General features: G+C 35.2%; 1 protein-coding gene across 1 annotated transcript in view; it reads left to right on the top strand.

Annotated features, from left to right (window-relative positions):
• Nucleotides 1–24,303, top strand: part of KCNH8 (potassium voltage-gated channel subfamily H member 8) — a 197,914-nt gene that overhangs the window by 95,373 nt on the left and 78,238 nt on the right. The window contains exons 4-6 of the mRNA XM_075495570.1: nucleotides 1,599–1,726; nucleotides 4,464–4,704; nucleotides 23,141–23,298. Coding sequence (XP_075351685.1) covers nucleotides 1,599–1,726; nucleotides 4,464–4,704; nucleotides 23,141–23,298 — 527 coding nt within the window. The remainder of the gene's footprint in view (nucleotides 1–1,598; nucleotides 1,727–4,463; nucleotides 4,705–23,140; nucleotides 23,299–24,303) is intronic.

A 24,303-nucleotide genomic window follows, 5' to 3' on the forward strand; every position in this document is an offset into this window, starting at 1 on the left:
AATAGTTTTAAAGGGAATTTCAAAGTCATATGATAAAACCAGACTACTACAGCTATCCAATACTACAGTGGAGACCTAATTCAATAGACTTAAATTTGTTTTTACTGAGAGCAGCAGATGAACACTCTGCTCTCACCCACAATTTAAGTACCCTTTTAAAATATAGTTTGAGTTTTAAATGGTTTGGTGATTGAGACATGAAAGTTTTAAAAAAATGTTCCTTTAGTTGAGTATTTTCTGAAATAGTCCCTTCTGTTTTACCTTCCTTTGTTGTAGCTGGCACCTATACGCGTTGTAGCTCTTTAAACCACCTGCAGGTACCCAGGTTGGAGATGGGGAAGTATGGGGCTTCTCCATCTGCCTCCCCCATCTTTCCAATAGCTATTTGGTTTTGCAGTGCAATGTTTTTTCCTTCCTTTTTTATTTTTTTTTCTTTCTTCTTTTCCCCTTCTCCTCCTTACTGACATGTAAAACTTCCTCAACTGGAGAGGGCTCTTGCATGAATTACGTGAAGCATTCTTCACTGAGAAGTCTGGAAAGTTTAGTTTCCTACACTTTTTTTGTTATGTATGGTTTTGTGTCGTAGAGCCAAAAATACACCAGTCTTCTATAATTCAAATCTTTCTTGCTTTTCTAGGCAGGTTTCAAGATGTAGCTATTTTGCTTGTTGTTAATTTCTGGATGTGCTAATTAGTTTTTGGGGTTTTTTTCCCACCTTAATTTATATGCATTGAATTGAATTTAATTAAACCTGTTTGACAGACAGCTTCTTCCTTTATTTCCATAATTCCTTTTTTCTTAATCCCGACACATCACAAAATGTCTGCTTTCATTTACCCTGGCATCAATTCACTGTAATTCCATCAGAGCTACTGGAGTTACTTTGAATTTACTGCTGTATAAGCAAGAACAAAATTTGATCCCATGATTGACAATTACAGACATCTGAATGGAGGGAAAAAATACGAACCTTTCCAAAATAGTGTTAAGTCTTTACTTTTAATGGATTTCATGTCACTAAGGAATGTGTCAAGTGATTACGCCAGTGACCATGTGGTAGGACAAGAAATCTAAACACATGAATATAAGAATTGAATATTACTAATTAGCAAGCTTGCAAATTAGCATATTCTGACATAATGGAAACCTAGTACAAGTCAGATTCTTTGTTTTTAAAAAGTACACCATGAGATTTTTTTTTTCTTTCCCTGAAATAAAAGAGAGAGCAGGAACACCTTGAGGATATTTTAAGTGGTTACTCCTAGCCACACTTGCCTCTGGTCAGTAATCACTATTTCATTTTCTGAAACAGTAAAGAGTACATTTTTCTTATCTATGAAATCATATGTTGCAATTAATTGCTTCTGAGTTGCATGAAAGCATTTGACAATTAAAACTTTACAGTGATTTTTATTTGCCCTTCAGTAGAGTGTTTTTGTTTTCTTAACTGCAAAAGATTAAGCAAAACTAAGAAAAGATGTGTATAATCTTTACATCTAGCCCTGTTTCTACCAAAGTCTAAAATGTCAGTAGTTCAGCTGCCAAAGGTTAAAGTGCCATTTCCTGATGTTTAATGGACTCTCACTTCTGTTCTGCAGAGAAATGGAAAGGAAGAGGAAGAGCGGGGTCACATTTTGAGTCAGCACGAAGACGGAGTAGAGCTGTCCTTTATCATATCTCTGGACATTTACAAAGGAGAGAGAAGAACAAATTGAAAATTAATAATGTAGGTGTAATTCTTCTCTTTTTCAAAAATATACTCTTGGTGCTGTCATTTTTTTTAAAAAAAAAGTACTGTAAAAGGTCAGTGGGTACCTGAGAAATGTCCTAATCATAATTTTACGGTAACAAAAGGAGTAAAGTGCAGTTCACTTAAGTGCAGTTCTGCCTACAAGGGTATTTGTTACACTTCATATATCAAGACAGTGCATTTAGCCATACTGTAAACAGACATTTATTTAACCTGAGGAAAGCCACATTATAAAATTTCTCAGAACTTAATTTTAGGTTCCAATTTACCTTACCATCCCAATTATTTCATTTCAATAATTACTATTTGCCAAAAAAAAAAAAAAAAAAAGAAGAAACTCAAGGTATTATTCTAGCTGAAAATCTCTATGCTGTGTAAGCTCCAGGAGGTCACACTTCATTTAGGCAACTTTTCATGTGAATGTCTCCAACTTTGTGCAGAGTAAATTTATCTTTTCATTTCCTAATTGCAGTAGTAATGTTTCTTTCTTTAAATTACTTCTGTGTTCCTCTAGTAACTATAACTAGTAAGTAAGTTCATAAACGCCCTGTGAATGTTGCAAAGCCCAAATCAAACAATAGACAAAACCAAAAATATAGCAACAGAAAGACTTCTAAAGAAATATGCTCAGGAGAAAGAATAACTTTGTTCTCTATGGAACTATGTTTCAGGAGAAAAGTTAATGCAGAGGAAAACTAGAGATGCATATGAAATCAGTATGTCCATATAAAAATTTGCTAGAATAATATCTGAGAGCCTCTTCCAACACTGAGAGCCTATAGTTATTAGAAGCAGGGGTAGCAAAAAGAAAGAGTTTCTCTTAAATTCTCAGAACAGTATTTAGTTTCTTGTTTGTATATCATTAGGATCAAAAAGCTAAAATCTTTGACAGAGCCACAAGAAGACAATGGTCTCTTTTTTTTTTTTTTTTTTTTTTTTTTAATCGTTGGGGGAGGATGGAAGAGAAAAAATGGAAAAAGTAGCCAATGGATATAGATCATGAACACCCTGAAAAGATGATCTGACACTGGGCATATTCCTTTTATTGGTTACCAAAATTAAGCAGCAGTGCGGATACATCAATCTAGACATTATTATGTCAGAAATTAAAAGCAGAAAAAACTTGGTATAGATTAAGGACATGAAAATACACAGCTGGTATATGTCTCAAAGGGCATACAGTCACTTTCATTGAATGTAAATGTTAAATGTTAAAAAATTATTAAAAAAAGGTTAAAAAGCTAAAAATGTTAAAAAAATGTTAAATGTTGAAAAAGTGTAAAAATAATTTTAAAAAAATTCTGCAGAATATGACCAGGTCTTCCAGTGATATTTTCATAGCATAGTAATATTTCTTAGGAACATGACTTTTAAATAGCTTTTGGTGACTTTCTTATACTGTCAAAATCCTAGTGCAGATGATATTATACCATTTTAAAACATTTGTTGTCAGACTGATTTACTACCTTTAGTACATAGATTTTTAGAACTATGAATTGGAAGTCATAAGAGGAACATTTTTGTCTCTGTGATTAAAAATGGGCTGACACTAACAACAGTGAGGATTCAGCCCCTAAGATTCATGAATGAGAACAAAAATGGAGACGGCAAGGACATCAGTATTTCAAAAGAAACACACAAAGAAAAAGGCTGTGACAGGCAAGGCAAATGTAATTAAGTCTGCGGTCACGCAGTTGTTGTCTTTTTATATTCACAGTGAATAACTTCAAGATCAGAAGTAATCTTAGCTTGCTGAATACACAATACTGTTTTGTGAGGCTCTTCATTACTGGAACAGCATTAACAAGGGGCACAATGACAGTGAGCAAGAATTTTGTTAGTAAATTATACAAGACAGTTCATGTAGCACATGCTGCTTTTCAGGAGGGTAGGTGTTTTTGTTAAAACACTGAAGGATAAAAGCCAAGAATTTATAAAACTGGTGCATGAGTGAAGTCTTTGTTGCGAAGACCTTTGCTGGTTAGGTGACAAAGTCTCGAGATACATGAAGAAGCTAGGTATAGTCTTAATGGTGAAGGTAGGTGGTTCTGGAGCTGTATTATGGTGGGTCTACATTAGTATTTTGGTTTAGATTAGGAGTGCAATTTTAAAGAGAATCAAAAAGTTATTGCTACTAATTGTGCTTTGGTTCATAGCAGTCTGGGGCAGACAAACTGGATTCCCTCAGATGAAACTAAACTAGGAGAGGTGCTCCAACTACTTATAGCTGTTCAGTCCACAGGACCAGGCTAGAGTTAGTCTGAAACAACCTCCTCACAGCTCTAAAATATGTATAGGAAGGATGTTTTGTCTTCAGCACCATTTATTCATTTCTATATGTTCATTCCTATTTACATGTGTACAAAGCTTTAGCCTATCTGTCCAGCAGAAAAACATTGCTTTTCAGTCAGAATTCACCCAACAGAGGAAGAAGTAGTTTGCCAGATTCAGTCCCCTCCTCATTCTATTTAATCTGTCCCTTGTTAATCCTCTTCATGCCCCAACATTCACAAAAGTTATTCCATCAACAGAACCATCTGTCTAAATAAGCGAGGACTACATCAGAAAAAAATTAGCATTATTTCTTGCCTGCATATGAGTATGTCATACTTCTTTATGCTTTTTAAAAAAACAAATGGCTGCATTGGAAGAAATGTATCTGTATGATGAAATTATTGTTTTGTCTCATTTCATTTTTTTCTCTCTTTTTCAGAATGTTTTTGTAGATAAACCAGCATTTCCAGAATACAAAGTTTCAGATGCAAAAAAATCCAAATTCATATTGTTGCATTTTAGCACTTTTAAAGCTGGCTGGGACTGGCTTATTTTACTGGCAACGTTTTATGTTGCTGTGACTGTACCTTACAATGTTTGCTTTATTGGCCATGATGAGCTGTCTACAACTCGAAGCACAACAGTCAGTGACATTGCAGTGGAAATTCTTTTTATCATCGGTAAGATATGTTTGGGGTTTGTTTGGGATCTCTTTTTTGACATTTAAGGTTTTCACAGAATGTATAATACAGAAGAGGAAATAATCATCACTTTCATGATTTTAAAGAAAATCAATTTTAGCTGTATAGTTTCAGATTTTATCTGAACTTTAGATCACTTTTTTTTTCGTTTCACTTTAAATTGATTCAGGTAGTCCTGCTGTTACTCGAAAGGGACCTTTGACCTTAAGGAGGGTTGATAACCAATGTTTTACCCTGTGGATGCCTAAAACCTTCCCTATGTAGGGGTGTGCCCCAAAATTACTATAGTGTTGTTCATAATGTACTTTTTTTTTTAATTACTTTTCACAAACACTTAGAAGACCTGTGGGCCACAAGTTGAAAACCACTAGATTTTAGAAACTAAAGACATAAGATTAAAACTCATATTGCACAATGTCAATATGCTATACTGACAACTGGGATAGAATTTAAGAGGCAGAGGTTGCAGCTTGTCATCTGGTCTGTTCTCTAAACTTTTTATTTCAATGATCCATTTAATTCTTATACCTTTAAAGAATTAAAAAGAAGACAAGGTCATATAGTGGCCTTATAGCAAAGGAATGTCTTTTTTGTATTATCTTTTTTTCATTTCTTTGTGAATACAGAAAAGAATCCCTGACTAGAGTCACACAGATTTTTCCCCAGTTTTTTATTGTTATAATACCACTCAGTGCTGTCACACTGGCAAACCATAGCTCAGATCTGTTGATAATATGCAGGTGGAGAAGCTATTATTTTAAAGAAATAAGCAAAGTTGAGTATGTCTTTCTTGAATATGAAAAGCCTTAGGACAGTTTCTAAGAGAGAAAGAAAATTAACAAAAGGATAAAATCATCCTCAGATTTGAAACTTCTTTTTGTACTTTACTTTTCTCTATTTTTTCCTGAAAAAATGTAGCTTAACTCATACATTAAAAGCACTGTTATGATCTTCTTTAGGAGAACTAAAGGAGATTGAAACTTCTTAAATGCTAAGCAACAACTCAGAATGTTTTTAGTTTAACAGAAATTTTTCTTACAAAAATTTTGAAAAGTTTATTCTGTTTCTTTGACAGCTTTACTGTAGACAGTAAGACTAGTAGGTGATGTGGCTGATGGAAGAATCAGATGTCATGATGGATAAATATTTGTGTTTCCTCCTTTGGACATTGATTTGTCATTAGATTTAAGGTCTAATTTTCCCCTTTTATCCTCACTGTTAGATCTTGGTGGACTCTTTCATGTTAATGCAAGCAATCCACATTGAATGATACTCAAACACTGTGGCAGGAAACATATGTTCTGCAATGCAGATCATGGAGGATCATCTTTTGTCTTGTGTAAAAGAGCAAGGCTATGACTCTAGTCAGTCATAAATGACTCCACATTCCATTTAGGAATATAAAATGAAATAATTCTGCTTGATCTACCTGTGTATCTTTATAAAAACAGTAGACTCAAGGTTAAGATATTTTGATAATGGTTGTATCCTTCACCCCACACCGATGTAGATAACTGGTTTGTGTTATGAATGTGTTTATTAGAATCTGAGCACAAGAGCATATAATCTGTATCTAACTGATTTATGTGCAGTAGTATTCATTTGAAGCAAGACAGATGGTGTACTGCTTAGTGCTACTTTTCTGTTTATATCCTTTGCTGGAAATATAGAATTCTTATATCAGTAAGCCAAAAGCAATGGTATCTCTATGATCAATAGAGTAGCTGGGTAAGAAAAGTAAAAGGAAGAAGATTTTCTGTTAATTTTACTTCATATTTTCTGATCAGACTTTTAGGTCTGTCTTCCAGGAAATCAAACTATGGTTGTAACTAAATACATTCAAAGAAAAGTGTATAAAGTACTGGAAAAGACTTCTTTGCATACTTATGTTACTGGTAACAACAAACACTATACTGTAGCATACCAATATTCCTCCCCCACAGTTTCAATTGTGGCTCCATTCTCCCCAAAATAATTATTTATAAAGTTGTTATCTGTTTTTAAATTTGTGGCTCTAGGGAAAGGTTTGAGTATTTTCAGGACATTCTCATGCTTTTAAATCTCTGCAGTGAATTCAAAGAAAATAGTGTGTTTATAGTCACATCTCGATGGTCCCTTGTCCGTTAAAATATTGAATGAATATGCCTCAGAACATGTGTAAGATTGACACCATACATAAATTTAAGCATAAGTTTCAGGGCATTGGTGCACCGTGGCTCTGACAAGCACATCTTTGATGGATGATGTATGCGCTTTGAGAAAAGTCAATGAGAACTGTTGAGTAAAATTCTTTTTATGATGCTGCTGCTGCCTCAGAAAGTCAGTGGGGAGATCTGTCTGAGATGGGGCCTTTAGCTGTATTACAGCTCTGTAATCACGGATTGAGGTATTACAACTCTGTAATCATGGATTGGAGAAAAAGAGTCTATCTGCTTTGATTTTATTCGGATTCCTCAGAAGAGAATAATATTCCTTTTACACGCATAACTTGCATAAACTCTTATTTGGACTTAACAAGGTCTTCACTTTTAGCTGTGTTATTAAAGGGAGTGGAGACATGACAATAAAAGGGAGAGATGTCTGCTCATCAGTTCAAGGGAAATAATAGGGTGGAAGCTAAGGGTTTCCTTTAAGCGGAAGAGTTTGAATAAATCTAGTGGCTAAAAAAAAAATCTTTTAGGCTTATCCAATTTGTGATTCAGCACTTGCCTAAGCATGATAAAAATACATATGGAAGTGTTCTCCTGACTTGAGGTGCTTATAAGTAGGAGTGTTAATCTGAATTAAATTACTTATGAGAAAAGAGCATATCGAGCTCGAGGTTTAACTGCTTTATTAGCCTTTAAAGTTCTCTAAAACATAAAAGATGAACAATAATAATAATAATCCATTTTGTGATGTCTTTGGGGAAGGGGTTGGAGAGGGAACATAATTAAGGCTTCTCAAATTAAGTTAAAATTATTTTTCGCTTGATATTTCCTGTATATGCTAGTGCTTTGATAACTTGTGTGATGTGATGTTTGAGTGTACTTTCAGACCTCGTCCTCTGTAACGTGTGCAAACTTTCCCTAACATTCTCCTGTAAATAAATCTTTTGTTTCCTCTATCCAATGATAGTTTAAAACTAGTTTAGTTTTAGAATTTTTTGAGTGTTGTATGTATCTTAAAATCATAAAGAAGGGGAGAGAAAAACTTTTTAACATTAGTGTATTTAAGCAAACACATAAAAAAATTATCCTAGAAGACGTTTCATCTGGTGAGTGAGATTACCTGCCTTATTGCACTATTTACTTCAAAGTTTATGCCCTTTAATTTGCATAGGCGGAAGCTGGGTCCTTCATTTGTACACATGTATGTCTGGGCAGCTAAAGTTTCAATATTTCTAAGCATAATGAATCTTGGTTACTTTTCAATAATATTTGTAAAGTAAAGTTTTCTCTCTTTTGGAGAGAAAAGCTGGGAGACCAGTTCATTCCATTTTATTAGTAATAACCTCCTGATTGCATAATTTTTACTTTTCCATAACTATCCATTGTCATGCTTTTCTTTCTGTAACTGTTTCATTCTAGTTTTCTGATAGTCTTTCTTTTTTTCTGCATTTTTAAAACATTATTGAATGCCTTAATTGAAGAAAGTAACATTACAGAAAAAATTATCAATACTTTATTGCTAAATGCTCAGACTCACTCACAGGACTATTTGAATAGGATGTCTTCAACAGGAATTGAAATCAATGCAATGGTTCAGAGGAAGTATATACAGGCTTTCAGGGTAATGGTAATACATTATTTGCTGGATAAAGTCAAAGGTGTTTGGGCTTTTTGTCTCCTAAGGTGGCCAGGAACAACAACAGAGAGAAGAGCTATAAGTGACCTTTAACTTTTCATTTTAGTTTTCTATTTGTGGATCATCCAGTTTCTAGTGGAAGATGGAGAACCCTGGATACTAATTATAGCTATGAAATTATACTCTTTATAAACATACTGGCAACAGTAATTTAAAGTGATTTTCCACAACATACTGCTTTGCCTATGTGTGGAAAAAACAACCCATACCCATCCCTTCCCCCACTCTCCCCACACACACACGCTCGTCTGAAGATTTGATCTATTGCTTGCACTTTCAAGAGAGAAAATTAATCATGGTTACTAAGATCACTTCTCTTTGTATGGGTATCTATCTCTCTTGTTAAATACTATTTAATGAAGTGTTTTATCAGCAATTTCAGCTTTTAAAAGCAGCATGTTTAGAAGCCTTAGAGCTGTGATTTGTGTTGCATGATACTGTAGCTTAAAGTGACTTGTTGGCCCATTAGTGTCTATCACAAATGTAAATGACTCAAAATCTTTCCAAAAATGTCTTAAATCATATGAAGCTCTTGAGTTTCAGATGTTTGATATGTAGAGATTTAAAAATATGGTACAAACCCAGTAGAAATTCATATCATTCATGACTTACACAGTCATTCAAGTGTCCATATTATTGTATTAAAAATAATATGTTAAATAAAATTTGTTTGAATCAGATGAGATAGTATTAAATGCTATAGACTTTATTAGGTTTCTTTAAATTAGAAGGTTTGTTTTCTTTTTTCTCTCATGTTCTTTTTAATTACTACAATGATTATCCTTTCACATCTTTGCAAGTACACAGAAGGTCATGTAAAACAATATCTGTGTCTAGGGGACCTCACATCTTAAGAGGACTTGTGCATTTTGAAAGGAAATGGCAGTGTTTTGAACCATATTGTAGAAAGTGTGCTTTCAGACCCTAATATGCTAAAATTCAGGTAGACACCAAGGAAGTGGTTTGAATTTATCGCTGAGAATTTATCTCTGAGCATCAAAAGGTCTCATCTCATAGATGAGACTGATATGAACAAAACATGAATCTGGATAGAGTGGCATTGTTGATACACCTAGTATTAGGGACGGAAGGTCATAATAAATTGTTCATGGACTATGGACTACATAGTAATGTGAATAAACAGTACAAAATGTTTATGTTGAAAAGCAGTAATAAATTTCCTAAAGATTCTCACTCAAAACGTCAAACTGAAGTTGGCAAGACCACTATATTGTTAGAAATTTTTCCAATAGCCCTCCTTACATACCCTTGTAGGGAGGACAGATGCTAGTCCACACACAAGATGGTGTTTCCAAGCACAGAAACATCTGTCTGGACATAAAGGAGACAAGCATAAGCCACAATAATTTAGAAGTGATCATTTCCATGGAAATATTTCTGTATCTTCAGGTAGATGCAGATAAATGTTATGATAGCGGAGGCATCCTGAAAATTTGACTTGTATTGGCTCTGCTGACTCCTCTTCATTTGCAGAGGTGTGATGTCATTGTAACAGATCATTAGCCAGCTTCTCATAGAATGGAAAAATGTATGCTTGTAGATCTAACCAAAGTTTTAAGAAATCACTGCCCCAAAATGTTGCTTACTGCTCCTGAAGGTGAGAGATACCTTACAGTTAAGACAAGAAAACTGCTCATCTGAGCATTCCTGCTTTTCCTGAGGCCGCAATGAACTACATTGATTTAAACTACTGGTGAACTCGTTATGAGAAGGGATCCTTATGTATTGTGCCACGTACCATCAAAGTTAAAGGTAAAATCCAAGAAACAAGTACGTAAAGAAGTACTGAACAGGCTCCATTCTGAAATCCGATTTTGTGAAGGAATACCGAAAACAAAGGAAGTGGATTACGCAGGATAAAGGCCTTTTAAAAAAACACATGTAAAATGATGGGAAACTCATGAGTATAGGCTGAAATATGCAGCATTTACCATATGTAATTCCTTACTATTCTGGGGAGAGTTCTGTAGGCAGTTTATAGCTGGGTCAAGATATTCTGCATCTGTGCTTCTGGCAAATATAGTCACTGTTCCACTTCTCAGTTTGCTGAATTAATCTCTTCAGACAGATTATTTTTCTTTCCTACTTCTTATTTCACAAAGAGACTTGTAACATTGGAATGACAGGCTTCTCAGCACTTAAGAGTGCTAAGAGCACTTAAAAACTGACTCTTTATCTTTTTTGTCTAAGCTGTGGTGCTACCATAAAAAAAAAAAAAGCAGTGTGACAAATCACTTCTTTCACCTATAGTCAATCCACACATCGGGAAATGCTGTAGTAATAGTTTTGTACAGAATTTTCACTCTGCTATGTTTCCTTTCAAAAGGTATACAAAGTTAAAACTATCCTGTTATACAGAGTATGACTGACTTGCATTGTAGCTATAATCAGACAAAGTTTGTATTTAGGTTTACTAGCCTATAACACGATGGTAAGAAAACACTATATTTTTCAATAAGATTAAAGTCTTTTAATTAACCATCTAGGCCATTTCCAAGGAAATGCTTAGATGGTTAATAGTTTGCCATATTTCTTGTGAGCTTGCATGTGATCTTTTTCTTTTTTTTTTTTTTTTATGATTTATGGATAATGTCCTATGTATATGAATTGTTGTCAAGCTGCATGAGGTAATTTCTTAGAAAAATATTTCAGGTTTCCCCCTTGGACTTGGTAAAAAAATTTTAAGTGCACAAAGTAGTCGCCCCATTGCCCACTGAATGTTTTACTTATTTGATCTTTTCATTGTTGTCTCCAGCATTTGTGTAAAGTGAACTGTGTTCATGAAATACCTAACAACTACATTTGCTTCACACGCATTGAATTTAGTGAAAAGTTAAGTCATATGACTGATGTTTCTTCACTCTTTGGAATTGCTTCTTTCTGCCATATTTCTGCAGGTTCTATTAAGAAAATTACCCATGTAGAAAATTTCACACTTCTGCAGTCACAAATACTAACTGCTTTTAAAAGCAGAGCTAGCAGTTCATTTTTCCGAAATATTTTTGGTTCTTTGCTTTTCTTTCAAGACTCCAAAGTCTGTATCTTCCTTTGTGGAAAAGTCAATATAATATATTTTAGTTACTTAATATGTTCATGGATTGAGTCTGTTTTTGAAAGGTAGAACATAGTTTATAAAAAAGAAAATCTTTCCAGTGTTTAGTATGTTATTGTAAAGTTCATGATATGTGATGCTTTTCTAGTGTATCAACTACTAGAACTGAGATTAGCTAGTCCCTGTTTAACACCCTCATAGTTAAGGAGAGCAACTTGAAAAGGTGAACCCAAAAGGCTGCAAATCAAGGAAGCAGATAAAAGAATACGACTTCTTATTTTTTAAGTTTGTGGTCTTTTTTTCAATTTCATGATATTGGGATTTGAATTCATGGGCTCTCAGCACAGTAAGGAGTTGCAATTAAACCCCCTGTTTTAACGTTGGTGTGCTGGTCATTCTGTGTGCCCCAGCATGCCCACAGTAATGGGTACAGCAGCTTAGGTATGGTGTTTGGTAGAGCATACCATGCTAGTGCATTAACACTGACCTTACTATACCCCTGGAGGGAGTGACTTCTGTTATCACAATAGCCATTCAAACCACTAATGCCTTCAGTTTTCAGTTTTTTATATTAATGGATAATTTACCCAAGTAAAACAGTATTTCCTCTTGGGTATGACTTCAATATCCCATTACCTTCTGCTGTAAGAACAAATAGTAAGGAAGAGCAAATCAGTCTGTCAGTTACAGATGGATTTGGGGAATCAGTTCTGCTATGATACCTGAGAATAGATCTTGCTCCATTAAAATCCCTAAAAATGTTTTCGATTTATCAAACTGTAATGGAGCAAGTCTGAGAACATACGTCATAACACTGCCTGAGAACAGGGACCGTGCCACTCCTCATGTGCTGTACAGTGACAAGCATCTTGGTGTCCAGTCGTAAATAAACTCTTTTCACTGGCAAAATTTGACTGGTAAAACAGCTTAGCGTATTTAATGGTGACTTTAACAGAACAAAGCCTATAAATTATATTCATTCCACATTAGCAGAAGCTTTTTTTCAGTTCCATCATATTACATTAATGCAATATCGTTGTGCCGAGGATTTTAAGAATTTGTAGCTTTAAACTATGTTTCCATTGTTCATCTGAATGCTAGTCATCCAGCTAAAGCCACAAGACCTCTAAAAAAGAGTTTCTTTGAATGGAGGTGTAAAGTGTCTCTGAAATGAGGTTCCCAACCTCTGTGACTACCCACACAAACCAAACAGGGTTGTTTCCACAGTATTCTGGAGTGCTAATGGCCAGGAGAAAACGTTACTGGGGGTTGCACCCAAGGAAAAATAGGAGGGAGAGGTATACTTGATAACCAAATTTTACCAGCTTAAATGTACTGTTGCTTAAGGACTAATTCTAATCCTTTTACATAATTTTCTTTAATGATCATGCTCCTCAATAAGATCTTTTTTTCTGTTTAAGCTGTGGAAGAGAACAAATTTTTCTGCTTAACAAAATGCCATCCTGGTGGTACAATGGTGGCTTTTGATATTCCTTTTTAGATTTCAAGTCCATTGAGACCTACACTTTGTATCTTGGGATACTTCATTTCTTTAATTTCTAGCAGTATAAAATTTGGGCTGGCTGCTTCCTTCTCACTGTTACTTATGTCAACACAATACACCTGAGATTTCAGTTATATGTATTTTTATATGACCTTTCAGTTCATAAAGATTCTGATAAGAAAGAAAAATTTCGACCATCTAATTCAATCCTAAATATAAGACAGTATATTTAGTCCAGGTTTTAATATTAATTCCAATAAACTGTGTTTGGCTAAAGCATGTTTTCCTGAAGGACATCAGCTCTTCTTCAAAGACCTCAGAGAAAGGAGAACCCACAACTCGACTCATCTATGGCTTGTAAATTACTTTTTTTTTTTCTGTATTTTTTTTCATCAACCTGCAGAAGTGATGTCTTGTTAAGTGTTTAGTACTACAGGTTTAAAACTTTACTACCTGCTGATTCTTAGGATACACTGGTTTGTAATTTAGCATCTGATGTGGCACAACCATGCTTTGCTGCTCCATTCCAAAATTAGATAACAAGTATTTATTGAATACATCTGGTTTTTCTACAAGATTATTAATAGCTTCTCTCATAACAGCGTGCCACTAGTACAAAGGAACTAAAGTTTCAGATTAGCGTTTCTTTCCTAATACATCTAAAACTGTAGTTTTGCTTCATCCTGACTACCAATGATTTCTTTCTCTTTCCCAAACATGTCTAGATTTTCTTGTCAAATTTTCTGTAGTTTATATTGATTGTTACTTAGTACCATTTGTTTTCACTTTCTTAAAAAGAAAAAAAATCTTTCTTAAAAAGAAAAAAAATGCCTTTCCTTCAGCAGCTGCAACAGGCTGTTATAAAGACTTATTATTTTGTTACATATTATTATTTATATATTATATGTTTTATTATATATTATGTATTATATAAACCCCCTACATTTAGGTTTTTTATTACTTAATCTCGGTTGCTTTTTTTTCTTGTACACTTTACCTGACTTCATAATAGCCCAGATTCCCTAGCAACAGGTGTAAAATAAGCATTACTTTCCTTTCCTATATAAAACCAGCATCATCTCCCTCACCTTATCATGTCAACATCTAAAAGAAAATCATCAAGCTAATTGTGGTAATAGACATTTTGAGGAGATTTGCTGAGTTGAAAAATCACACTTCCATTTGAATAAATTCTTCCTAGGAGATTTACTAGGAACATCTATGTTTATAGCAGCAACAGAATAGAAAAAATAAGAGTTTATATAGGGACAGATAAATTGTTCTTCAAGCAATATAGCACTAATATTTCCTGGAATCTTTCCTAAAAGCTCTCTGGCCAGATTCTAATACCATTATCCATATAATTAAATAACACTGGCTCAAATAATCAGATAGATCAAAGAGCTTGGACTTTGGGGAAAGTATTGCTAGCTAAAGACAATCAATGTAAAATCACTTAAAGGAAGATGAAAAAAATAAAAGAAATAAGAGAAGAGCCAGTCGTACCATCTAGAAGAGGGAGGTGGTGTAGGAAACTGTCTGCTCTGAAAATCAATGGGGTTAATATACCTAAATCATCTAGGTCTCAAGCACAAGATTGAATTACTGTAGTCTAATAAGAAATCATGCATCACCCAATCCCCTGGTTACTGCTTATATGTATACTACTTGCCCTAAAGGTGCAGGATTTTTCAACTTCATTTAGTTCACAGTAAAAGAGAGGTAAACTGAGTTAATGCAAAACTAGCATTTGCTGCGATCTAAAAGTGTGCCATGGGCAGTTATTGAATCATCTGATTTACCCTAAATTGTTATTCTGCTGTAGCTTGATCATATGTCTAATCCCAGCAGGGTTTACTGTTAAAAAATCAAGCCTAAAGTGGAAAAAAAAAAAATGTTGGCACAGGAAAATCAACTGCTTCAGGTAAAATAATCCTGTTTATGGGTAAAGAGGTTCAGCTGGCTACCAGATAACACGTATTGTGCTTTCAAAATTGGAAAAGAAGTATTATTCTGGAAAACATCTTAAGGATTAATAGGATAGTTTGGTGAATATCAGTTTATGGTTTTCACTCTTTTTATATCATTTAGAATTGCAACCTGCATTATGCACTAGGTAGAACCTCCATTTTTTAATGTAATCTTTTTTTCCCTTTGTTGAGCACCTGTTTAAGTTGGTATTTTTATACCATTCCCTGAGTGGATGTGTCCGTGTGTGAATGTGAGCATGGCAGATATCTAGAATGGGATGGCTTGGTAAAGGATGTGATGTCCTACAGAGCTTTAATTCAAGAGAGGTCACCAAACAGTTCAAAAACCCTATGGACTTGCTCAGGGTTCCCAGCTCATTTATGCCCCACTATGAAATAAGTTGTCTTTTCATAGGAATTGAGCATAGCTAGGGCATGAATTTTCACTCTGGAAGCTTGTGAAAAGGAAAAGGGTCACCAACGTGTGAGTAAAAGCCATTAGATCACTCAAATAAGGAAAGGAATAAGTTAGGGCTTTTCAGTTAGATCATGGTATTGGCTTTAGAAATTTTGAATCAAAATATCACAAAAGCATGTAGCCATGGTAATTGCAAACTTGGAAGACATTAGGGTAATGTTGGTCCCAGCCTTCTGGATACTGCTGTGGATACTGTGTAAGAGCTTAATTGGAGCAAAATTTGTAAATAAATTAGGAACTGCAACTGCATGTAGATTAACATTTTTTAATGTAGACACGTTCATAGCTGAAACAACTGGGGTTTTGTTTTTTACAAATTCATTTTCTTTAATCTTTCAGTGTAACTTCATAAGAGTTTTAGAGCTATCACATGTCTTACAATAATTTATTTTTTTTAAAAAGGGATGTGTGCCCATATCTTATCAGTAGTGGAAACAATAGGCTGAGAGAATCCATGCAGATTGAGCTAGTTAGCCATGGGGTCCAACCAGAAGATAAAACAGAGTCAAGGTTTAAGTTTGAAGTTAACTGTACCAAAAGGTTTTATGAGATTTGTCAGTCACTATTTATTTTCTCTGCATGCATCTTAGGGACTTAGTGCCTAACAGGGCTTCTGGTTTGTCTTGTGTGGAGTTGGTGGGGGAAGGTGATCAATCTGCGGGCTAGAGAGAAGGAGGAGCAGGACTGGAAAAGCAGAAAGGAACTGCATCAACAGGCACACGTGGTCAGAGCGTGTGGGAAGCAGAAGCCCGTGTTCAGACACAGCAGCGCAGCAGTGCTGGAGGATGTGGGGTGAAAGCAGCAGGCGTGTAAAAGATAAGGTGAGGAGATAGGGAGGTAAGAGATTTGCCTAGGGAGACTAGGCAGAGCAGTCTTTCTGAGGGTGGTTGGCCATTGATTTGCCATTGAATTTTTCTTAATATGAGGTGATTCTGCATGACCTGGGTGTGGAAATTAGAGCTGAAATAACTGAAAAAATGCTCTGTTTAAACCTTTGGAGGTGTGTGTGTGGGGATGCATAGGTGATGTGATTGCTTGTTCCAGATGTGTTGAAGTTGGAAATCTTGGGTTCTCCCTATTGAGTGCTGCCAGGTCAAGTTCACCTTTGTGTTTGACAGCAGCAAAATTACTTGCTGCTTTGAGGACTGATGCACTTTGCTTCTGTTAAGCTCACAGGCTCACCTGCACAGCAGTAAGTGGGGAAGAAGCAAAAGTCTGCAACACAGGTCAGGGCTGGCTTAAAATGCATGGGTGTTTGTTAACAAAACAGCTGTATCTACACTAAAACATGGCAAAATCTAAGGAAAAAAGGCACCTTGTAGCTTATACATGACTTAAGGGCCTTTCTTAAAGTCAATAGGATAGTCTAGACTTTATCTTGATCTTTAATTCGCTTGAACTCTGACTTTTTGCTGTCTAATTGTAACTGAAATCAAATTATCTAACTTGAAATAAGAACCCAGTTTTTTTCATAGTGAATAGAAGAATACAGGGGCTTCACACTTTCCTTCCTCTCTACATCAAGTATAAAGATGAGATTCTAGATATGTGTGTGCTGTGTTTCAGCACAGAATGTAGTGAGTCAACCAATTTGATATTATCTGCTGTTACTCCTGCTTTAGTTTTAGGTAACTTTTTAATGACATTGCTCATGTCAGAGACATTATTTATGTCCCCTATTCTGCTTTCCTGAGCATGTGGCGTGATGTATGTAGCTTGCAAGATCATTTAAAATTATGCTTTTCCAGCCTACATGGAAAAAATTTGCAGTGAGGAATTTTTTTTTTCTGTAGTAATAATGCTTATTATTAGTGATTTGTGTTATGAGAGCTGCTGAAACAGAAAACAGATTGTAGTTCTTGTCCCAGTCTGAAACAAACATACCAAATACAGCTTTAAGTATGAAGCTTGCACAGGCTGAAGTTTGTCGTTAGAGCATACTTAAAGATAATATATTCCAACGTACCTCTTGTAGAAAACTTTTGACTCACTAATTGTCCAAAGATATTAAAGTCACTTCATGTGTGCTTTAACAATCAGCTCCAAGATTAAATATCCCTCTTGCCTGTTTTACAGCTGTAATGTGTAAAATTTTTGCCCTTCCTTGTCTGGAATCTCCAAAGCTTTACAATATTGATGCTTTTGTTGAATTTGTAAGTGTTTTTTTGATAAGTTAGTGTCATTGGTAGGTAGAAGCCAGTGCACAGTAAGATTCACAAACAATTTATAACATGTTAAATATTCCGTGAGTATTTTCAGAATAGATTATTGCACAGTTTTTTGATGTTTAATTTTTTAATTAAACCTTTGTTGCCTCAATTTGCTTACCATTCTAGTTGCTCAAAGTCTTAATGATAAGAAAATATTTATTTTTAAAAAGAAAAAAAAAGTTAATCTTCCACTTTTTAAACAGCGATCCCAAAAAGACCGTGGAACATGTAACTTCTAAAAATAATAAACTTTCTCAGGAGAAATGGTCGTTATTCAATTTGCGTTAAAGATTTTGTTGTGTTTTTAGAAGTTTCTTGCCTCAGGAGTTCTGTTTTACTTTTTTTTTTTTCCTTTGCAGCTTTCTCAGTAAGTACTTTAGCACAGCAGTTAAGATGTAAATAAGGTTGCCCAGATGAAGAAACTGTTTACACCCAAGTATAGCTCAGAAAGCTGTCAAGAAATAAAAGATGGATCACACTCACCTACCTCCCTCTGGATTTTTTTCTAATGAGTTGGATGCAGAAAGAAGCACTTACCATTTCCTATTCAATTTTCTATATTTAAATGTTATCTGGGGCTGTTGTCCTAAATTGCTTTGATAAGCAGGCAGAAAGGGGTGCTGTGCAGAAAAACCTCTAATCTCCTCAATCTTGAACAGTGAATTCCGTATGCACATTGATAAGCCTTTGGTGTACTGGATGGCTTAGGGGAATTTAAAGCAAGCATTTATCTCCTTTTCTGTTAAAGCTTTAGTGTTTCACAAATGCTAATGTGCAATAAGTAAGTAAATCCTTTTTCTAACTTTGATAACTACACACTGGAGGTTTCTGAGACAAATGAGAATGAGAAGTTTCAAAATACTAGTGATGTAAATATCCTTATCTTACTTTCTAACCTATATCAAGTTAATCTGCATGAAGTAGTTATGCATGTGTCTGGTGCTACCATACTCATCTGTAAATGTGAATAGTAACCAACTAACTCTACTAAGCACCTGTGGAGCTGAACTGACCCCCTTGGTCATTATGAACCATAAGAAATCATGCTAATTTCACATCTTAAATGTATTACTGAAAATTTCAGAACATTTTGTAGCTTTAAGAATGCAGGGCCAGCTCAGACTACTTGGTGATCTAATTGAAAATTTTCATATCTCCGATTTTACTTGTATCTTCTGTTCAGCCTTCATTCATTTTGTTGAATGAAAACAGTAGTTCTTAAAGCATGAACCAATTATAACCTGCAAACCTCAGTCTATGGAACCAGATAGCCTTGGATATGTGTCTAGGTCACTTTGTGTTAAGGCTTTGCACTAAATATTGAAAAATTTGAAGGATCAACATTGTGCCAAAACAACGAGAACTCCCCCAAAGATTTCATTAATTTCGGAGACTCAACTCTAATGGGTAAAAAGGAGGGAATGGCAGAGATCAAACTGTCAGAAATACCATAGATCACTACTAGTGGTGTACAGGTTAACTAGTATATGTCAAATGATCATAGCAGACTGTCTAGCTTCAGACTGCAGAAGGCAGCATAAAACGTTGCTGCCAGTGAAACCTGGGAAGTAATTCTTTTCCAGATCCAGATCTGGCATTAGAACTGGGCATTTGATTAAAATGCATCCTAAAGAAATCTTTTCTGATACCTCAAAGAAACGATCCAACATGATCCTCTCTCTGTGCTGAGTCTCTCTCTGCCTCTTCTCTTTGCCCTCAGTAGTGTATCAGTGAGGGAAAAAAATTGCTTCCTGGTTTCATGTGTACAATGGCTAACAGACTTGAAGATAAGATCCTACTTAACCCAGTCTTAGTGTAGCCTACCTAAAGAACATGTAAGGAGAAATGCAAATCAATCTTTTTTCCCCCTAAAGGTATGAAATGAAGGGAAAAACAGAGTAAGTCAATGCTGCAAAGGGTGATCATGACAGTCAAACCTGCCTTTCTTCTCCCTAGCACATCTACATGTATATGTTCACCTCATGTGCGTAAGTTACATGAGTCCACGTATATGTGTTGTGTGCTTGAACGTAACTTAGATATCTCTAGTATGACATTGTGTTATACAGTATAAGAGTGTTTAACATGAATCCAAATGATGCAAGTTCATCACCTCATTTGCTAAGCCACATTTGATTTCCAAAATGAATTTAACTAAAGTCAATGTCTGCCCAGTGTAGGATGTTTTGCCTAAGTAGCCTGTCAGTGGATGAAAACAAGTAAAAGTCAGTTCTCCTGTTAGCATTCTGGAGCTGAATAAACCAAGGAAGTTGAATTTATAACATCCTGTAAAGTGAAATCCAGGTAGTTTTTTGTAGTTCTTCTCTTTGTGTTTTCATTTGTCTTGAGGTGTGGGTGCTAGAGTTGTATGGCTGTAGTTGTTTCACCAAAGGCATGAACTGTTTTCCATTCCCAGGCGATATTCTTGGGTTTGCTACAGCTTTGTACTAAGCCCATACTGACACGCTTAGCTATTAGAAATTGCTTTTGGTGTCATTGTTTTCCAAGCCAGAATCTCCCCTTCTACAGATATCTTTTTCCTTCCTGGATCTTAGATGTGTTTTGCCTATTATATGGAGACATTTGACCCATTTTATGTTTGGATTTGGATTGGCCACAGTCATCCATCTTCTTTGCTAAAAATACTGTATCACTGTGAACTTAATCAGCCAAGATGAATCTTCTAGAAACAGTTTTGTTTATAAACAAGCCCATAGTAACAACATTTTGAAACTGAGCAGAAAACCAGGTTCAGCTTTTGTTTTATGTGTCTCATATTCTGGTCAATGCAGACCTTCAAATTACGATGACAGAGGATGAAATAACTTGAGCAAATCTAAGTATTCTGCACCAATCAACTAGTTTGATAGCTGTATCAAAAAGACATAATTTTCTTAGCAAAAGACGGTGTGCTGATTTCACACCCTCTATGAACTTATGGCATTAGTTATACTTTAACATGTATTGTTATTACTACACATTTAATATATATGCCAGAATGATCTGCTTTTCTCGTGATTAGCAAATCTGTTGTTTTCTGGATCATCACTTTTAGTGGTTCCCTCTGCCTCCTCCCCCAAATTATTAAAATTATAGTGGCAAATTCCATTTCCTTGGCATTTCCCCAATTTTCTGAGATTTTATTAGAAGTTAATATTGGTGATTCAGAAAGTGGCTCTCAGCAAGTTCCACTTAGACTATTAGGTGGAACTTTGTGTTCAAAAATCTCTTTGAAATGTCTAATGCCTCCTTTGTTCTACGATAAGCTTCTGTACGATCTACAGCATCATTTAGAGTGATAAATCTTCCTACTTCATTCCAAAACCAGAGGTTTAGTTTTCTTCTTCTTAGAAAATAAGAGACAAGTGGACTATAATATTCTATACATGTCTTCAATTTCATTAGTCATTTAAACTTAATTACATTTTGTTCTCACTTTCAAACTTGTAATTTTAATAGTCACTGATCTTTTCTGCATTTCAGTTACATTTTCTGGGTTATTTTGTATCCTACAATTTTGTGACATTTTTTGTTTGGTTGTTTTGTTTTTTTTTTAACTAGGAAGGCTTATTGTTTTTCTTAATGTCCTGAATGTTAATTCATGCTTAAAATTTGTTCCCAACATATGTGTTGGTAAAGCACTTGGGGTCTTCAAAAAAGTTTCTTTTGCACTTCCAAGTGCACCTCTTAGATTATGTCATATTTTATATGCTGTATTGGAGCAGGTTTACATAGCACACAAGAAACTAGCTGTGAGGAAAGAAAATATCTGCATCCAAAGAGAAAACAAATCCCTTAAATAGACTGAAACTATGAAATACTTATATTCTGTGTTTATTTCTATTTGCAAGGCAGACATCATCTTCCTTATACCTTCACCCTGCTGGTGGGCAAGAGGCTGAATTTCACTTGTAGGTGCTTCTATTTGGCGTTTCTACCTCCCCTTCTCCAGAAGCTGTAAGAAACATCTGTTTGGGCAGCAAACAGTTCCCAAACATCCGCACGCTCCATGCTGTACATGGTGTGGAGCCAGCCCCCAGCAGCTGCTGCCACCTCTCTACAAGAGCAGCGTGTAGAAGAGGCAGCTGAAGGCGTATCTTGTGCATCATCTAGCCCACAGAAAGGAGTCAGTAGTCAGTGCTGCCATTGCTGCCATAGACAGAGGCAGAGGGCACAAGAAATGCAGTTCTCTCCTTGTAACATTTAATAATAGGGTACCTAGATTACAGATAACACAGTTGACAAGTCTATTACACACTGGACTAGGATCTAGAAAGCTGCCTCCCCTAACTTGGACATTAAAGAAAGTCCACTGGCTTTCAGGCTGCCAAGACTATCACCCTGCAGTTTGTTATTTTTTAATGAGAAAAAAGTCAATCACACTCTGAATGTCTTCCTAACACTTGGGATCACTTCTTACTCTTTTATGTGATGGTCTTCAATATGAGGCATTAGAATTTGCAAGGCAGCAGGCTAATTATCTTGCTGTAAAACACCAGCCTTGATGGTTGGCTGCACTCTTTTCTGACATTGTAAAAGTTATACAAGTATTTCTTACTAATGTTGGTAGAAACTGGGTGCATAGCTCGAGGACAGATTATAGTCTTTGTCTTGTAGGACATGAAAATAATTGAGACTCTGTTGTCAAAACCTGAGCTTTGCTTTGAGTGTTAATGTGTTTTGGCAAGACATGTCAAAACTATATCTCATATTGAAAGACACTCATCCTGGAATGTTAGATAGGAACATGCAAATGCACAAGCCACCAAGCAATTCATATCTCCACCGTAACCCAAAAGCCATTTTTTTCAAGTGAGTTCAACACTTTTCTGTTGATAAACACAAGATTATCCTTGACGATGACATTTGTTCTCTGTGCTGGACAGTTATCACTAAAAGAAAGTTTCAATGACACCTTTTAAATAAAGTAATTAATGATTATTTAATCTGAAAAGAAATGTAAATATGTTTTATGCACAACAATCGTACTCTCATTTATCATTAAGAAAAATACCGTACCAACATTTGGTACTGTTTAAAGAGCAATGTGCATTGTTTTGGTTTTTTTAATTCAAGCTGCCTTTGAAATCAGTGAGTTTTAAATGTTTTAAACATTCTTTTTACTCCTTACAAAGAACAATGTTGTGCATCAATTGGTTTAACTCTATGTATGTAGATCTCTTACCACTGTATTTTATTTGTTTTTGTATTAGATTCTTCATCTGTTTTTTGCCAGGCATAAGAAAAGCAATCGGTGTTATGGTGGATTCCTGATGTTATCCCCAGTAATCAAGAAATCACTGTCTCTGATTCTGTTCATTCTTTGTCAAGCAGATATAATTTTAAATTTCCGGACAACATATGTCAGCAAGTCTGGCCAAGTTATATTTGAAGCAAGATCTATTTGTATCCACTACGTGACTACCTGGTTTATCATTGATTTAATTGCTGCACTTCCTTTTGATCTCCTTTATGCTTTCAACGTCACTGTGGTAAGTACTAACCTGTCTTTTTTAATTGTTCTTTTTTCAAGAGGGGTTTGTTGGGGTTTTTTCCCAGATCTGGAGACTAAAACCGAATGAACTAAAATACCTTGGTGTCTTTTTCAGCTTTGTAGTGTATTTTCACATTGGATGCTGAAGCAAGGAATACAATGTAATTGTACATGTTAATTAAAAGAATTACAAGATTGGGTATCAAAGTGGCCATTCATTATTATGAAAGATACATATGTACCATCTTTTTAAAATTCAATTATCTTACTTTGTAAACAGTCGTACCTATGTTAGCTTCATTTTTACTTACTGTACTCAAATACATGTCCCTATGGCTTTTGCTCTCTTACGTTGCATAAGTTAAATTAATTTTTCAAGACTCATAAATTGTTACTGTGATAAAGTAAATCATTGCTGTGGTCCGTATGGTCAGCATTCTTCACTCAGATGGGAATCTTTCTCTTTATGTCTGTATTCTAGTGCAAAAACTACAGCATGATCACCAATTTTTGTGTGCTCTAATATCTATTACTTACAATTGTCATTAACCGTGGCTTTGGTTTCAACTCATCTTTTTTAGGAATAGAATGACAAAATGTTTAAGCTGCTTTGAAAAATGTGTGGGTCTAATGTTTGATGATGTCACAATCATGATGGGTTACATTTCTGTTGGTTTACTTATGCTAACACAAAGGTTTTTCTTCTGATAGCCCTATTAGATTTAATAGACTAAGAATCTACTAAGCAAAAAAAACCAAAAAACAAACAAACAAAAAAAAAGCCCCAAAACCCCAAACACCCCTTCCCCCTCTAAATCAGGAAGTTTAATATTGGAAAAAAATGTTGGCGGAGGTTTCTCAATTTTGTGGATTTTTCACATAAAGGACTTAGGCTTTTAAGCTGTCCACTTCCTAATTCTCAGAATTTTGATCTTTTGTGAACAGATGCATTCAATCTCATTTTCATTAGATGTGAGTTACAGACAAGTACACAGATGATAGG

Source organism: Mycteria americana, chromosome 2, assembly GCF_035582795.1.
Source record: "Mycteria americana isolate JAX WOST 10 ecotype Jacksonville Zoo and Gardens chromosome 2, USCA_MyAme_1.0, whole genome shotgun sequence".
Lineage (NCBI taxonomy): Eukaryota > Metazoa > Chordata > Aves > Ciconiiformes > Ciconiidae > Mycteria > Mycteria americana.